Here is a 16,743-nt window from a genome sequence, read left to right on the forward strand (position 1 = left end):
GCACTGGGCATGCGTAGTAACATCTGCTGAAGCCGCTGCCCTTTGCCATAAGGTTCTGCCAGGATCTGAGCATTGGGCGGAAATAGCCGGGGGGGCGTCAAGCAGCTGGAGGCAGGGTTAGGATGGGGCTGAAGGGCAAAATCGGGGCTGGGGGGAGGAGCCGGGGTTAAGCCCAGGGGGGAGGCGCTGCCGGAGGGGGGAACAGTTACCCCGGGGGACTGAGACATCAGTGTTTGCAAAAAATGGGGGGTGGGGGCTTTTTATTTCCCCTCCCCCAGACAGCAAGTCTCAGCATGGACTTCCCTGGGCTGGGCTCTCCCAAGGCCTGGTCAATGCTGCTCCTCCTTGTCTGATGGACCCTACTGAGGTGCTGCAGGAGACTTCATTCAGTGAAATATTTTACTCCAAACGAAGAATCTCCTATCAGTGTATCTGACTCAGGGCCGGCCCACAACATTTTGGCACCTGAGGCGGGAGCTCAAATGATGCCCCCAAACCCCCTCGCTTGGGCCAAAATTTTGAAAGGTCTCAATTCTGTCTTCCTCCTGTTCCACTCCTCTCGTGGTACTGCTCTGCTACCTACCCCAATAAAGGAGAACTAACAGCTTAAAATGCCTTGTTCAAAAATTTTAAGTAACACTTAACTTTCAAACGCCTGAACAGCAAATGTAACTTTTCTTCTGCATAGTAAACAGTGGCATTTTAATCTCTTTGAATAATCCAAGTGGTGCTTTCCGTGCCTTCTAGGTTGCAAAGATTTGAACTGCTTCCTGAAGGTCCGCAGTCTGGGCCAGCTCATGCTCTATTGAGATGGTTGCAAGGCCGACCAGCCTCTCCTGTGTCATTGTGGAGTGTAGATGTGTTTTTATTAACTTCAGCTTGGAGAAGCTGCGTTCTCCACTGGCAACTGTTACAGGAAGTGTTAGAAGTATGCGCAGAGCAACAAAAGCATTTGGAAAGAGGGTGGTCATCTTATTTGTGCACATATATTCCAGAACAGCCTTTGGAGTTGATCCTGCTGAAATATATCTTGAAAAGGCTTTCAGTTCATCACCTAAATCACTCGCATCAATATCGCGCATGTCATCATGTGTCAACACTGTCTCTAGTGCCCTGCATTGCTGGTGTAGATCTTCTTCAGGTACAGTGAGGAGTTTTGGAATATCATACAACACGCCAAATATACTGCTGTGTTCCTTGAGCTGCATGAAATGTTCTTCAACTGACTGTACTGCACAATCTAGCACGTAGTTAGAGAATTCAACTTTGAATTGTTGTTTATGGTCTCTTATGAGATTATCCCGGGCCTCAGAATCAAAATGTCTTCTTCTTCAGTGACTCTTGTATTCTTGAATGGGTGGGAAAATAGCTTCAGTGTGAAGTTCCTCTGCCAACTTCTGTGCACTCTTCAGAACGTTTTGAAATCCCTCATCTGACCGGTAAGACTGTAGGTGTGACTTTGCTTTGTCCAGTTGTTCCATTGCTCCAGATATATCAAGGTCAACACCTTGGAATCTCTTGCTTACAACATTTATTTCAAACAGTTTGTCATGCAACAACACTAAGCCACACAGAAATTTGAAGTTATGTATGTTTCTGGTGATTCCATTTCCCTCTGCCACTGTTCTCCCACCAACAGTTCCTGTCATAGCATTATCCTCCATAATGGCAACTATGGCATCATCTATCTTCCCAATTTGGTGTTTGATAGACTTTATCGCCTCCACTCGACTTTCCCATCGTGTGGCACTCAGTGGTTTCAGTGTCAGAGAGGATGTTCCCAGATGTTGCTTCAAAATTTGCCATTGATGAGTTGACGCAGAGAAAAACACATAGATGCTTTGAATTACATTAAAAAAATTCAGCAGCCTCACTAGAAGCTGATGCTGCATCACTGACCACCAAGTTCAGTGAATGAGAACTGCATGGGACAAAAAAAGTTCAAGGGTTTAACTCTCGGATCCGTGTCCGTACTCCTCTGTTCTTTCCTCTCAGGTTGGCACCATTATCATAGCCCTGACTGCTCATGTCAGCTATCGCAATTCCCATATCTTCCAGCTTTTTAAGAAGCACATTTGTCATACCAGCTCCTGTAGTATCATCAATGTCAATAAATTCTAGAAAATGCTCTCTGACAGTCACCATTGCAGGGACATTTTCACCAGGTTCTGTTGTTGTTACAAAATGCACCATTAAAGTAATTTGTTCCGTATGCCTGATGTCAGGTGTGCAGTCTAGAATAACAGAGTCATATCTTGCTGACTTCAGATCTGCCACAATCTTCTGTTTGACTTTTGTTGCCAGTAACTGTATGATCTCATTTTGAATTGTTTTTCCAAGGTAGTGGTGTGTGTACATTTCTTGGGTGGTGACTCTTCTTAGATGCTCCTGGAGTACAGCATCAAACTCAGCCATCAGCTCCACAATTTTAAGGAAGTTTCCATTGTTTGGCACATACGGCTGATCTGAAGTGCCACACAGTGCTAAGTTTTGGGTAGCAAGCATTCTCACAATGGCAATGAGCCTTTTCAGAACATTTTGCCAGTAAAGAGACTCTGATGCAATCTTCTCTTGATGCTGATCATCTGTGGTGGCCTTTAACCTTAGTCTCATCTCAAGCTCTTTCCACCTATGGAATGCTCTCTGGTGATTTGCTGCCTTTTCACGGCATGCCAGATTTCTAGCCAGATTTTTCCAGTCCTTTGTTCCTGTAGAACCCAATGTGGCTGGAACATTAGACTGGAAGGGTTTGCAACAAAAACAGTATGCAGCATTCTGGGTTTTTGAGTATATAAGCCATGGCCTCTCCACTTTGTCACCATTGGGGATTTCACGCCAGTAATGTGTTGGATGGAAACTTCTATTTTCATTGTCTTTGGGGAACATGAAGTTTTTCACTTGCTGTGGCCCATGCAGTACAAGGAAGTCCCTCAGGCTACTGCTCAAGTGGGTCCACAGTCCTGGATCATCTACACTTAAGGAACTAAACTCAGCAGCAGCTGTTTCTTGCGCCTCCACCACACTCTTCTCTGATCTACACTTTTCTTCAGGAATGTGCAGGGTTACATCCATTTGAGATGGAGATATGGATGCTGCAGTAGCTGCCAGGTCACCTGCACTCTAACTGGAAGATCCGGCATCTCCTCACCACTCACATCCTCACTGGGGCCAGAAGGCTCACCGTGAACATTTGTGTCTATGTATCTCAGGAGAGCTCCTTCCTGCTTAGATAGAAAAGCTTCTTTTGCGTTCTTTCTTTTTCTGAATGCTGCCCCAGAGGGGCGTTTTCTTCTTTCACTCAGGACTGCTGTTCTGTGCCAGCCACCAAATGAAATGAATAGGCAGCAGGTTTAAAACAAATAAAAGGAAGTTCTTCTTCACGCAGCGCACAGTCAACTTGTGGAACTCCTTACCTGAGGAGGTTGTGAAGGCTAGAACTATAACAGCGTTTAAAAGAGAACTGGATAAATTCATGGAGGTTAAGTCCATTCATGGCTATTAGCCAGGATGGGTAAGGAATGGTGTCCCAAGCCTCTGTTTGTCAGAGGGTGGAGATGGATGGCAGGAGAGAGATTACTTGATCATTACCTGTTAGGTTCACTCCCTCTAAGGCACCTGGCATTGGCCACTGTTGGTAGACAGGATACTGGGCTAGATGGACCTTTGGTCTGACCCAGTACGGCCGTTCTTATGTTCTTATGTTCTAGAGCGGCTCTCAACACTCAGTTGAAGGGGACAAATAAGCAGGCTGGTAGCAGGGCCTGAGTGAGGGAAGATATCAGCATCTTAAGGGCCTAACTGGCTCCTACTGCTTCAGTTGACTGCTTGTTCTCCTCAAGTGGATTCAGGGAAGCACCAGGAAACAGGAAGCTCCCTGAGAAGCTGGTGTTAATCAGTCCTGGCTCCTGTGGATGCTAGAGAGGTCATAAGAGGCTCCTCCTCCTCTCTCTCCCTGCAGCTCCTGCTGCTTTCTGTTATTCCCTCTCACCTCTTCTCCTGCCTGCCTGTTACGTCTCTTGTGCCCTCCTTCCTCCAGCACAGCACTCCACCTCTCTCTGCATCTAGAGCAGGGAGAATACATATGCACCAGCAGCAGACGCAATTTTCTACACTCTGGGTCCTAGTGTCACCCCCCCCCCCACACACACACACATACAGTTTGGCACCTGAGGCAGCCGCCTCAGTTCGCCTCATGGTAAGGCCAGCCCTGATCTGACTGCATAAAGTTTCATAGCAGTTCACAAATTTGTCTTTGCTGCTGCTGGGATTCCCTGAATTACTCTTAGCACTTCATCATTTAGCTTTGATATTGTGCAGATGCATGTCATTGTGCTATTTAATTTATATTTTAACAACAAATACTCTTTGAAAACATGTATAAGTGAGTACTCGCTAGTAGTTTTAGCAATGACATCTGTGTTTCTAGTATTGTTTTTTACTGTGATTTCCAATTTTGCAGATGACACTAAACTGGGAGGCATGGTAGATACACTGGAGGGTAGGGATCGGATACACAGGGACCTAGACAAATTAGAGGATTGGGCCAAAAAAAACCTGATGAGGTTCAACAAAGACAAGTGCAGAATCCTGCACTTAGGACGGAAGAATCCCATGCACTGCTACAGACTAGGGACCGAATGGCTAGGTAGCAGTTCTGCAGAAAAGGACCTAGGGGTCACAGTGGACAAGAAGCTGGATATGAGTCAACAGTGTGCTCTTGTTGCCAAGAAGGCTAACAGCATTTTGGGCTGTATAAGTAGGGGCATTGCCAGCAGATCAAGGAACGTGATCGTTCCCCTTTATTCGACATTGGTGAGGCCTCATCTGGAGTACTGTGTCCAGTTTTGGGCCACACACTACAAGAAGGATGTGGAAAAATTGGAAAGAGTCCAGCGGAGGGCAACAAAAATGATTAGGGGGCTGGAGCACATGACTTATGAGGAGAGGCTGAGGGAACTGGAATTGTTTAATCTCCAGAAGAGAAGAATGAGGGGGGATTTGATAGCTGCTTTCAACTACCTGAAAGGGGGTTCCAAAGAGGATGGAGCTTGGCTGTTCTCAGTGGTGGCAGATGACAGAACAAGGAGCAATGGTCTCAAGTTGCAGTGGGGGAGGTCTAGGTTGGATATTAGGAAACACTATTTCACTAGGAGGGTGGTGAAACACTGGAATGCGTTACCTAGGGAAGTGGTGGAATCTCCTTCCTTGGAGGTTTTTAAGGCCTGGCTTGACAAAGCCCTGGCTGGGATGATTTAGTTGGGAATTGGTCCTGCTTTGAGCAGGGGGTTGGGCTAGATGACCTCCTGAGGTCCCTTCCAACCCTGATATTCTATGATTCTATTATTCTAATTTGGAATTTTTAATTTAACTTTTTCTTATTATTTTTAGAGCAGAAGTTTATTCTGTTGGATCATCTGACTTCCAGTCTGACTGAATTTCTGACCTGGTCTCAGAACTTTGTTTTCATTCAATCCACTAATGGTGATTGCCTTTTGCGACTGTTATTTTGCCTCTCAATCCAGCCCTTAGAGTTTTTCCGCATGCCATTGCTTGTGTGTAGAACTTGATTCTCAAATATTCAATAAAGGCAGTATACTATCTCATGGGACATCCTTCTCAAAGGCAAAAATCTACTGTAATTTTTGCTAAACATTAGAACTGCTGTAATGGGTCAGACCAATAGTTCATCTAGTCCAGTATCCCATCTTCTGACAGCGGCCAGTGCCAGGTGCTTAAGAATGAACAGAACAGGCCATCACGGAGTGAACCATCCCTTCATCCTCTCCCAGCCAAGACCGGCTCTAGGCACCAGCAAACCAAGCATGTGCTTGGGGCGGCACAATTCCAGGGGCAGCACTTGCGCTGTCGGAGGTTGTGTTTTTTTTTTGCTTGGGGCGGCAAAACCCCTAGAGCCGGCCTTGCTCCCAGCATCTGGCATTCAGAGGTTTAGGGACACTCACAGCATGGGGATGCATCCCTGATTCTCTTGGCTAATAGCTGATGCACCTATCCTGAGGAACTGATCCTCTCCACCAGGAGCACTGGGGAGTAAGGGTTGCCCTCACTAGTACAGCATACACACCACACAGTGCATGGCTCCTCTGGGGTGCTCAGTATAGCTGGCAGGGCCTCCTGCCCCTACCTGTTTGCCATCAGGGTATTTAGGCAGCAGCAACATTATGGCTTCCACATGAATGGGAGTGTTTGGGGGAGGGAAAGGACTTCTTGGCCCTCTTCTCACCTCCACCACCACTAATACCGCTGTGTGATGGCTGCCATATTTTGACCCTGTAATAGATAGGAACTGCTTCTACCAGGAAATATTTCAGGTGAGCATAGATAGCCCTCATTAAGGGAAATAGGAAATCCAAAATACTTCCTCTCCTTTGTACCCAACCCCCAAAGAATAACATATACCTGCATGGAGACAAACCCATCTGGCTCATCTTTACCCTACAGACTTCAAAATCTCTTTCTGAATAAGCCCTTTCATCTCCAATGAGATATTACCCCAGGAGCTTGCTGGAATCTACGTTCCCTTTGATCCAAAACCTCTCTCAGTCAAGGCAATAGGACAAGTGCATTGCTGCCTGTGCCTGCCTGCTGAGTTAATGAACTGTAATGGTCAGAGATCGCACCAACATAGAAGTATATCGAAGACAAACCCTAGGAAAATTAAGAGTTTAAATTATCCTCCACATGTCCTGCGTCCCACTAAAGTGAATCCAACCCACAGGTCACTTGGGCCGAAATGTCCATGTCAGGATGGCACAGTAAATGAAGCTGCAAAATAAATGATGTTTAAATGAACTCACTCTATTTTTTACAATCCTCTATTAAGAAATAATTGATACATATGTACTCCAGGCAGGGTCATTTGGAAGCCGAACACTTTATGTTTCCATCCCACACCACTGTCAAGTTTTAGCAAATTAGGACAAGTCAGCAAATAAGAACAACCTCAGGTATCAGTAACTGCTACTGGTAACAATTCGCTGCTATTGGTAGCAAATTACATTAGAAGCAGTTTTCTACAATCCCTTACATATGAGTAACTGCTACAGGTAGGAAATTCCGGTGCAGAAACAGGCTTGCCCGAGTGGGTGGGAAAAGTGCCTACCCAGTCTCGTCTCCCCCCCCAGTGCAGGCCAGGCCAGGCAGGCTTGTCCGGAGGGCAGGATCGGGGCCCCGGTCCCGCTGTGACTGCAGGGCGCAGTACTGGGTTTACAGTGACGCCAGGCCCACACGGAAGGGGCCATGTGACTACTTGGGAATCCACAAAGGGTTAGTCCAGCCCTGGCCACAGCCCGGCAATGTGAAGTCAGCAAGTTCTCCAGCGCGCAGGCGCAGCAGGGACTGGGTGTTGCAAGGTATGCTGGGAGTTACAGTTTGCACGCCGCTGTGTTCTGCTGGGGCCTTGGGACCTGCGCTGCCAGCTGCTCTACTAGTCCCAGCATGCCCCGCGCCACGCTGTGAGCCGCCCCAGCTGAAGCGGGCAGATCAAAAAACAAAAAAACCCAACCCCCCAGCAAGGAAATGGCGCAGGGAGAGAGCCCCTCACCCCCAAGTCTGTCCCGCTCTCCTGGGGCAGTGGGAAGCCGGGAGCAGCCGTGGTGCTCTGATCCCCATGTGCAGCCCCCCCCGGCCACGGGCTCCTGGCACCGTCTGGACCCTGCAGCTTTGCACCGGGGGGTGGTTGTCTGTGGCCCCCGGAGGGTGGGGGCGGTGACAGCCAGGCTGACTGCCTGCCCCCTACCAGTGGCAATGCCCAGCAACTGGCCCCACACTCCAGGGAGGGGGAGCACGGCTTGGGGGGATGGGGCAGTTGTGGAGTGAGTCCAGGTTCGACGGGGGAGCTGGCGGTGATTCCCTGAGGGAGGGGGATAGGAGAACTGGGGTGTAGAGGGGTGGGGGGCAGAGGGAGGGGATACTTCTGGTTAAAGTTGTGGGTTGGTTCAGGGGGGTGCAGTAGGAGGGAGGAAGGTGACAGCCCTTGGGTGAAAGTGGGGGGAGTGGTAGCAGGGACATTGAAAAGAGCCCTTGTGTGAAGGTCGGGGTTAGTTGTGTGTGTGTGTTGGGGGGAGAGCCCAGGTGTGAAGGTTGGTATAGAGGCTTGAGGCTGGATTGTGGTAGCCTTTGTGATAAAGTGTATGTGTGTCTCTCAGTGGCCTTTTCTCCCAGCAAAAGATGGGCACCAGCAGTTTTCCTCCCCGCATTCCACCCCGGTAACTTAAGTTTTGTAAACATTATTGTACCAAAGTAGAAAAATCCAGCTTTCAAAATTGTATTTATGAAACATACTGTGGGTGGAGGGGAGATGCAGATGCAACTCCACTGAGTGGGACATCGGGGCTTAATATGGCTCATAAATGTGCTAGTTAAGCACTTGTGTTCAGGGCCAGAAGTAGGCCCTGAGTGTTTTAACAAAAAAGACAAAACTAACAAAGAACCCCTTCCCACATAAGTAAACCAAATTCAAATATTCTGGGTATATTGATGTTAGCCCAGTTTGTTCTCTATGGGCTGAGTGGAGGTCTCAATCAAGTATGGCTTCAAATATCTTATTTTGTTTATGAATAAATGTTTTCATCCCCATCCCAGCAGTACCAGGTTTACTATGGCGCCATCGCGCTGGGCCCACACTCGGAAGGGGTCCATAACAACTACATGAGGGCCAGGGCCGGCTCCAGGCACCAGGTAAGGAAGCAGGTGCTTGGGGTGGCCAATACAAAGGGGCAGTAGCACGTCCAGGTCTTTGGTGGCAATTTGGGGGCGGGTCCCTCATTCCCTCTCTTCCTCTTTGAGCTGCCGCCGAAGAAGCGGCACGATTGAGGTGCCGCCGAAGTGCCACTGCTAGTCTTTTTTTTTTTTTTTCCGCTTGGGGCAGCAGAAAAGCTGGAGCCGGCCCTGATGAGGGTTCACAAATATGTTTGGTGTCAGGCCCACAAAAATTTAATCTGTCCCTGGCATCATGGACCCGTGCAGAGGCAGGATCAGGGCCCTGGCCTGTGAACGTGTCAACTCCCTGTGTGATCTAGAGACCAAATGACAAACACCCCTTTTAAAAAAACCTTTTAATGAATTAAATCTGTGAATGTAAAAATTACAGGGCGATCTGGTATGAGATGCTAGAGCTGGGCAAGTGATTGACACAACAGCTGTCAAATAACAGCTGAGAAAAATCACAAAATTCATTGAACGAGTTATTGGACACATACTGATCTGGCTGGACGCGTGGTCCACTGCAGCAGGAAGCCAACAGCCACAGTCCAATCAGAGAGCAGCTCCTTGGAGTCCCTCTTAGACGCTATCGCAGCCGAAGCTTGGACTCTGGGGCTGTGTTGGGAAGTTTGTGGTGTCTCCAGGTGAAGTCACATTTAAGTAACCAATCTCAGAAGGCTGAGAAGGTGATAAGGAAAACAGGGACTTTGGGGTCTCGGTTCCTTCTTCAGCCTTGACATCTTGGATGGCTCTCAGAATGCCAAGGGAGTTTGGCAGCCCTGTTGCTGAGAAGCTGAAAAAGAATTTCCATCACTAATTCACTTTGCCAACATCTGCCTACGGCAGTCACCTGGCCTCCAGTACTGTAGTGTCTAAGTGCCTCACAATCCTTTTGTCCTCACACACCTTGTGGACACGGCAGTGCTATTATCTCCCAATTACAGCTGGGGGAGAGGCTGAGACACATCACACAGGAAGTCTGTGGCACAGCAGGGACTTGAACCCAAATCCTAGGCTAGTGCCCTACTGACTGGACTATCCTTCCTTTCTCTACACCTCCCCTCCTTCCCAACAGGTGCTCTTGCCAGTAAGGCCAGGCTTTAAGGGAACAGGGCAATTTGTGTCACAAACAGGTGGTTTTTAATTTAAAAATAAAAGTTTTGGAGCTGTTTTTGGAAAACTTAATTTGGGAAAGAAGTCAGTAAAATGTGGTTAAACTTGTGTTCAGAAATGTCCATTGCTGTTGCATATTTACAGTGCAGTGCTGATAAGATTTGTCAAGTTGCTTTACTCTTGCACTGTCTTGCACAGAACATGTTTGCTAATGTTTATGGCAAAACCCCTCTGTAACCTAAGTCAATGTGCGGCTGCCCTGCGACCCCCAGCCCTGCTAAACAGCAGAAGCAAAACTTTCTCTTCCCACTCAGTCCCATAGCACCTTGATCAACATGGGCTGGGCACCAAGTTCTGGGTCCTGCCACACCTCACTCAATCCTCATGCCTCTCCAAATCACCTACGTTCCCCCATAACCCACTGTCCCCAAACTCAACTGGAGGCAAGCCCCAAGCCGCCCAGCTCTCTAGATGGCTGCTCCCCATAACTGGGATAGACTCCTATTTCCCTCGCTCCCTTGGCTCCTCCTAACCCACAGTGCCTCAAGGCTCCCCCCATAAGTACACCCCTACAAGCTCCTGTGACCCAATGGCTCCCACCATGGTTATTCCAACCATGTCTTTGAGGGAGGGCTGTAGCCAGAATCCAATTTCAAATTTTGGGCAGGCCAATGGCCCATGATCCTCCAGGTTAGGTACCAGGATCTTCAAGAGAAGGTCATTGCCCTTCCCATACCCATAGGGGCATGGCCTGTTATGTAGACTGAGCTGGCAAAGCACTGGCCCTATCTTTTATAACAAGGGCCTGGGGGAAACCCTCCCCCAATGGGCAGGGTTTCTCTGTGTGTATGAGTAGCCCCACCAAACAGGGGGAGAGTGGGGCTTCCCCTTAGCATGGGAGACACCCTGCCCATTGTAGGAGGGGCTTCCAAAGACCCAGAGACCATAAGACATGTATTAGAGACTGGGATGCTGGGGGACAAGCACGGGAATCCCTTTGCAAGGGTTTCTTAGTCCCTCTGTCTCCTAAGGCACGGGCAGAGGGCTTTTTTTGAAGTTTCATTGCAAACAGTTTTGCAAATTATCAAGTCCCTTGAAGAAGAGTTGTGAAAATGGGACTAATGGTTATTATGATCTACTGACAGGACAGAGAGGCTTATAGAATTGTGGGGAAAGGCCTAAAATCTTCTAATGAAGAAGAACCCAAGCATGCAAAGAGTTTGCTGAAATCTGTTCTGAAAACTCTGTTTTGTGGCTGTCTTTCAGACTGTTTAGGAAATGACGCTTAGCACTACAGGAGAAGGTTCACTCCCATGTATGGTTATGGAGACATTAGCCCCGAGATCATGAAAAAGAACCCTACATTTTAGCACCACCTGTGGGACATGAGAGTAACAGTGAAATGTTTTCACCCCTCAGCTCAACAGAATCCAGTGACATCCATTTGCACCATGTACTCCTGAGCTTGGCAAAGAAAACTATAACAATTGAGGAATGTTAACAATCAGTATTACGCTTAGTGATTTAAATGTGAGCTTAGGTGGCACAGACCAGCTGTCTTCTGGTTTCATTCAAATTATTTTATTATTTATTTCAGTATCTCTTCAAAAGAATGGTGCATGCATGGGCCAAGGGATAAAGATTTTGAAACTCCATTGTGTACATAGCTGGCAGTGCATCTTTAGTCTTCTATGATTATGTTATTACTTAAACTACCACCCATAAATCATGAGGAGCTGGAAAATGTATTTCTGGAATTTTTCTTCTCTGTACCATGTGCTTTTATATAATCGTTTTCCCCACAGCATGACTAAAACACATCTCCAAAGAAAAGAAAGGGTGGAGCATGTGTTTGGAAAACAAGAATTCACAGCTTCACTCTCCTCAGACACTTGGGGGGAGGGCTAGCTCAGTGGTTTGAGCATTGGCCTGCTAAACCCAGGGTTGTGAGTTCAATCCTTGAGGGGGCCATTTAGGGATCTGGGGCAAAAATCTGTCTGGGGATTGGTCCTACTTTGAGCAGGGGGTTGGACTAGATACCTTCTGAGGTCACTTCCAACCCTGATATTCTATGATAAGTCTCACTATTAGTAAATAGACACACTGCCTGCATGTTTTTACTTATAATACCTTATGTTTGGACGTGGCAACATCTTACTTAGCAGCTGGCATTCAGAGAAGCCAATGCTCCTGAAGTCCTAGAAAGAGAACCAGAAAAATAAACAACAAATCCAAGGTAGGAAGGATGCTCTAGGCAATCAATGCTTGCTAGTGTGTCATTCGCAAACTAGAGAGAAAAAGAAGGTTTTAATATAACATTTATAGAGAGAACACATGGAATCACAGACGCAGAGAATTCCAAAGAGATGAAACACCTCAAGGGACCATATGTTTTGCGTGTGTCGGTGGCATGTGAGGGATGTTATTTATATGATGGGTTTTTCTAATAACAGTTCAATGCAAGGGCATGAGCATAACTCCCAGAGGATGAAAAAAACAATATGCAAATAATTCAGGAAAAGTTATTTCCATTGAATGGATCTGCTCCAGTAAAGGTAGCCATTTGTAGTTGAAAATCCTAACAAATTATATTCTATATTCTTCTTTATAAGCACATGGGGCCTGGGGGAGCAGACTTATTATTATAAACACATCTGTTATTCTCCCTTTTAGCCACTGTACCACACACTGGGACCAGCATTTTCAAATTTGGTTGCCTAGACTCAGGCTGCTCCACACTCCAAAGTTATGGTGGCAGAGCTATGTCTGCTAGGAATGTGAAAAACAATCACACCCCGTCCTGACGTAGCTATGGTGGCAAAACCTCCAATGGAGGCACTGCTATGCCAACGTCTGTCAACCTAGCTAACCGTCTGGGGAGGTGGTGTAGCTATGTTGGCAGAAGAACTCCTGTGTCAGCCTGTGCTGCATCTACACTCGGAGGCTATGCTGGTACAGGCTCTGTCGTGTAGACATGGCTTCAGATATATTTAGGCCCTTAGGCTGTGATTTTCAAAGGTCTCTAAGGGAGTTACGCACTCAATTCCTATTTAATTTAAACTGTGAAAATTCCAGTCAAATAAATGGCTTGATTCTCAGAGGTCCTGAGCCCATGCAATGGGAAATGGGAGTGCTCAGCACCTTTGCAAATCACGACACCTCTTCAGGTGCCAAAGTAGGGATTTAGGCTCCCCATGTTTGACATTTTGGGGTCATTTGTGTAAAATATCTAAAATTACCCACTTTTTAAAAAGTTTTCCTGGTTTCCGACCTTACACGTCATTGGGATATTTTTAATGACTGAAAAACAAAAAAGAACAAAGGTAAGAAAGAGTGACACCTTTGTCACAATGACATGTGGCCTAATAACACAACAGATGAGGGCACTGGCTGGCTCAGCAGACTGGAAATGAGCCACGAAGCCTTGCACATCTAGGCCACTGGCTCCAATTCAGCTAATCAAGAGTGACATTACCAGCCAATCTGTGGGGGGTGTCATTTATGAAACGAGTTGGTGGGGCTCAGTCCAATGCCTAGGGGACTGGGCACTAATAATACACCTCCCCTTCTGGCGGTTTTAACAGTGGGTACTACTCACTTTTGAAAGTCTGGTCCTATACGGACATATATACCAAAAATTCCTGTGGTGTCTAGAGGAGGTTAAAGCTGAGGTACATTGGTAGGGACTAGGGTGAAATTCCTCAGATGTGCCCATTTTACAGAGAAAGGCAGCACATCTCACCTCTAAGCTGTGGGTCTGGATGTTCCTCAGAGTACGTTCCAGAACGCCAACCTGACTGGAAAGTTGCAGGGTGCTTTCCTGGAGTCGCTTGTTTTCTTCATCCAGGAACTGCACTCTGAGAAGGTCACAGAGAAAGGGCACAGTTTATTTTCTGCACATGAATCTTCACCCTTACCATTTTCTGTGTTCAAAGGGGCATTTCCTCTCAACCTCTCTGCTGAGAAACTCAAACAACCCTTTAAACCCTTCAAACATATTGTCCCTGCAGTTCTACACCGAGTCATGTTCCATACAGCGCCAGGGCCATTTCAAAGCAGCTATTCCCGTGAAGTGGCCTGCCTACATCCTTTAGGCATGAGGAGCAGCTACCCTAGTTTTACTCCATGCACAGAACGAGGATTTCATCGGCGTGACGCTGGCACAGAACTGGAGAACGCAGTTTGGCGGAAAGGGCTAACTTTGAACTCTGGCCAGGAGCGCACTCGGTAACCGCATTGATGGCTACCTGTTCTGGATTGTGGAAATGATCCATTTGTTGTTCCGTCCAACTTCTTCCTGTTCATTAAGCTGCTGTAAGAGTTCTCTTTTCTCTTGGAGCAAATTCTCATTCTCCGTGGTGATCTGTCTGATCAATGCATGTTCCTGTGGTTAAGAAAACAGCATGAAACAATAGCTTTGATATAGCATCCACAGATCTCGAAGTGCTGTATAAAGGAGGTCACCATCCGGGGTCTGATTATAAAATACGTATTGTCTTTGATGTTATGTGCCTGGAAAGGGTCTTGTAGTCACACTCTTCCAATGGCATTTCAGATGGACAGGTGGAAAGAATGTTTGACACCATCAGAAGCAGACGTGAGACAATCCCACTCATTTCCCAGTCACAGAGTTCTCCCCAAGGCACCTGTGTTTTTGCAGAAAAGAGCAAATTAATTCAGAAAACCTCAGTCTCAATAAGTAACATTGGGTATTCCAGGAACTTCTACTGTGGCCAGGCAACAGTGAGCTACTGGGCAGCACCAGTCACGGTAAAATCACCACTGCCCTCCCCTGGCAGGCCCACCACAAGGGAAGGTTCTCTGCACTTGGGCAGTTTGGGTTTGTTAAATATTGGGGAATTGCATTCCCTTCAAATAAAGGATTTCTAATCCACAAAATACATCAATTAATGTGACAGGCCAAACCCGTCCTGGTGCAACTGCAGCGTGCTCAGTGGAGGCAGGTACGCCAGAAACTAGGGTGACCCTGTATGTTAGAGAATTTGGAAATGGAACCTCCTCTGAGGTCTGTTTCCTAAGGTGGGTGGGTGCCTCAGGCGAACTGACGGCACAAGAGGCACCCAGAGGAGCGGATAGGAGGGGGAAGAGAAAGCTGCTCAATCTACATCTGTCCCACCTCACTAAACCAATCCTAGAAATCACGCCCCCCGACTCCTGCAGCAGCCCCTCGTGCTCAGCTGGGCCGGGGGCTGCAAGCTTTGGGTGCTGCTCCGCTCTCACCACACTATGCTCCACTGACAGAGCGCATGCAGCCCTGCCCTACTGAGCTCTCTCCAGCGGCGCTTGGCCTGCCGGGGAAATGGGCAACAGGGAAGGATTCCAAAGCACAAAGAAAGAATAAAGGGAGCACAGAGACAGAAAAGATGGAGAAAAACAGTGGAAAGAAAGTGAGATGATGGCAACTGTATTAAGGTATGGCATGACATGGTGGGGGTCACCAACCTGCCAAGCCACTGACTGTGGGCTCCTCCAAAACCAGACAGGGAACCACTGATCTGTGGTACCCAGGAAGCCTCTGTCTCCTTGGAACCTAACCACTGAGAGATGCTTGTCTCTCTCTTACACAAGCATGGCTCGATTAGCCTGATTTTCACCTCCCCGACTTTATCCACACTGAACTGATCTGTCTGACATTTCATGTTGGATTGGATGGCAGCGTAGGGCTTTTCTGGAAAGTCTGAGGCAAATGCCGCAGCAAAGGGCTTGGGAGGTTGGAGAAGGACTTAATTTGTGCCAGGGCTGAGCCCCAGCACCTCTGGGCCGGGCAGGTCAGAGTCCCGGCACCTCTGGGCCTGGCAGGTCAGAGCCCCGGCACCTCTGGGCCTGGCAGTTCCTAGCCCCGGCACCTCTGGGCCTGGCAGGTCAGAGCCCCGGCACCTCTGGGCTTGGCAGGCCAGTTATGGATGTAAAGAAATTGCTTGAATCCCAGCACCTCTTTCATTACATATTAAGCCCTGGGCAGGTGGTTCAAACACGAGGTGACTTCACTTCCCGAATATCGTCCTTTTTCTGGCTCATCATAACGCCGAACAAGCTTGGTCTAGACAATCCCTTTGTGTGAACCTGTTTCTCTCAGTGAGGACTGGAGCCTTTGTCTAGTTACTCACATGGTTTATACGGTACGGGTTCTGCTGAGCTCTTAGCTCCCCATGCTGGCTCCCAGATTCCTGAACCACACACACAACGCCTGCCTTGGGGGCTCTGTGCGACGTGAGCTAAGCCTCCATCCGAACAGCTGGGCCATGCTAAGTTCCTAAGGCGTGCATGCCAGTGCCCCTGCTAGGGCAGCTTCCACTTTGGGACCCTCCTGGAGCAGCAGCCCCCCAGTCAGGGCCGGCTCCAGGGTTTTTGCCACCCCACGTGGTGGAAAAAAAAAAAAAGAAGCCCGATTGTGATCGGTGGCAGCTCCACCGGGCCGCTTCATTCTTCGGCGGCAATTCGGCAGCAGGTCCTTCCCTCCGAGAGGGACCGAGAGTCCCGCCGCCGAATTGCTGCCAAAGAGCCGGACGTGCCGCCTCTTTCCATTGGCCACCCCAAGCACTTGCTTGCTGCACTGGTGCCTGGAGCCGGCCCTGACCCCAGTGGAAAGCTCTGTCATCTGCTTCCTCACCTTTCCCGTCTGGCTCCTGGACAGCACAATTTCACTTTCAAGCTGTTTAATCCTCACATCTCTTTGCTTCACTTCATGAATAAACGTCTCCTTGGCTCTGCGGAGCTTGGCTTTATGGCGGAGTTGCCGCTCGTTGTGTTTCCTAAGAAAGGAGAGGGGTAGCTCAGTGGTTTGCGCATTGGCCTGCTAAACCCCAGGTTGAGAGTTCAATCCTTGAGGGGCCATTTAGGGATCTGGGGTAAAAATCTTTCTGGGGGTTGGTCCTGCTTTGAGCAGGG

The 16,743-nt window shown here is 48.1% G+C and overlaps 1 protein-coding gene across 2 annotated transcripts in view; it reads right to left on the reverse strand.

The window, feature by feature from the left end:
- Window positions 1-9,059: 9,059 nt before the first annotated feature.
- Window positions 9,060-16,743, reverse strand: part of CCDC30 (coiled-coil domain containing 30) — a 127,634-nt gene continuing 119,950 nt past the window's right edge. For both annotated transcript variants that reach the window (XM_065575188.1, XM_065575189.1), the window contains 5 exons: window positions 16,466-16,607; window positions 14,082-14,218; window positions 13,577-13,691; window positions 11,965-12,032; window positions 9,060-9,514 (listed from right to left, as the gene is read on the reverse strand). In XM_065575188.1, coding sequence (XP_065431260.1) covers window positions 9,301-9,514; window positions 11,965-12,032; window positions 13,577-13,691; window positions 14,082-14,218; window positions 16,466-16,607 — 676 coding nt within the window. In that variant the 3' untranslated portion in view covers window positions 9,060-9,300. The remainder of the gene's footprint in view (window positions 9,515-11,964; window positions 12,033-13,576; window positions 13,692-14,081; window positions 14,219-16,465; window positions 16,608-16,743) is intronic.

The sequence above is a fragment of the Chrysemys picta genome, chromosome 21, assembly GCF_011386835.1.
Source record: "Chrysemys picta bellii isolate R12L10 chromosome 21, ASM1138683v2, whole genome shotgun sequence".
In the NCBI taxonomy this organism is placed as follows: Eukaryota; Metazoa; Chordata; order Testudines; family Emydidae; genus Chrysemys; species Chrysemys picta.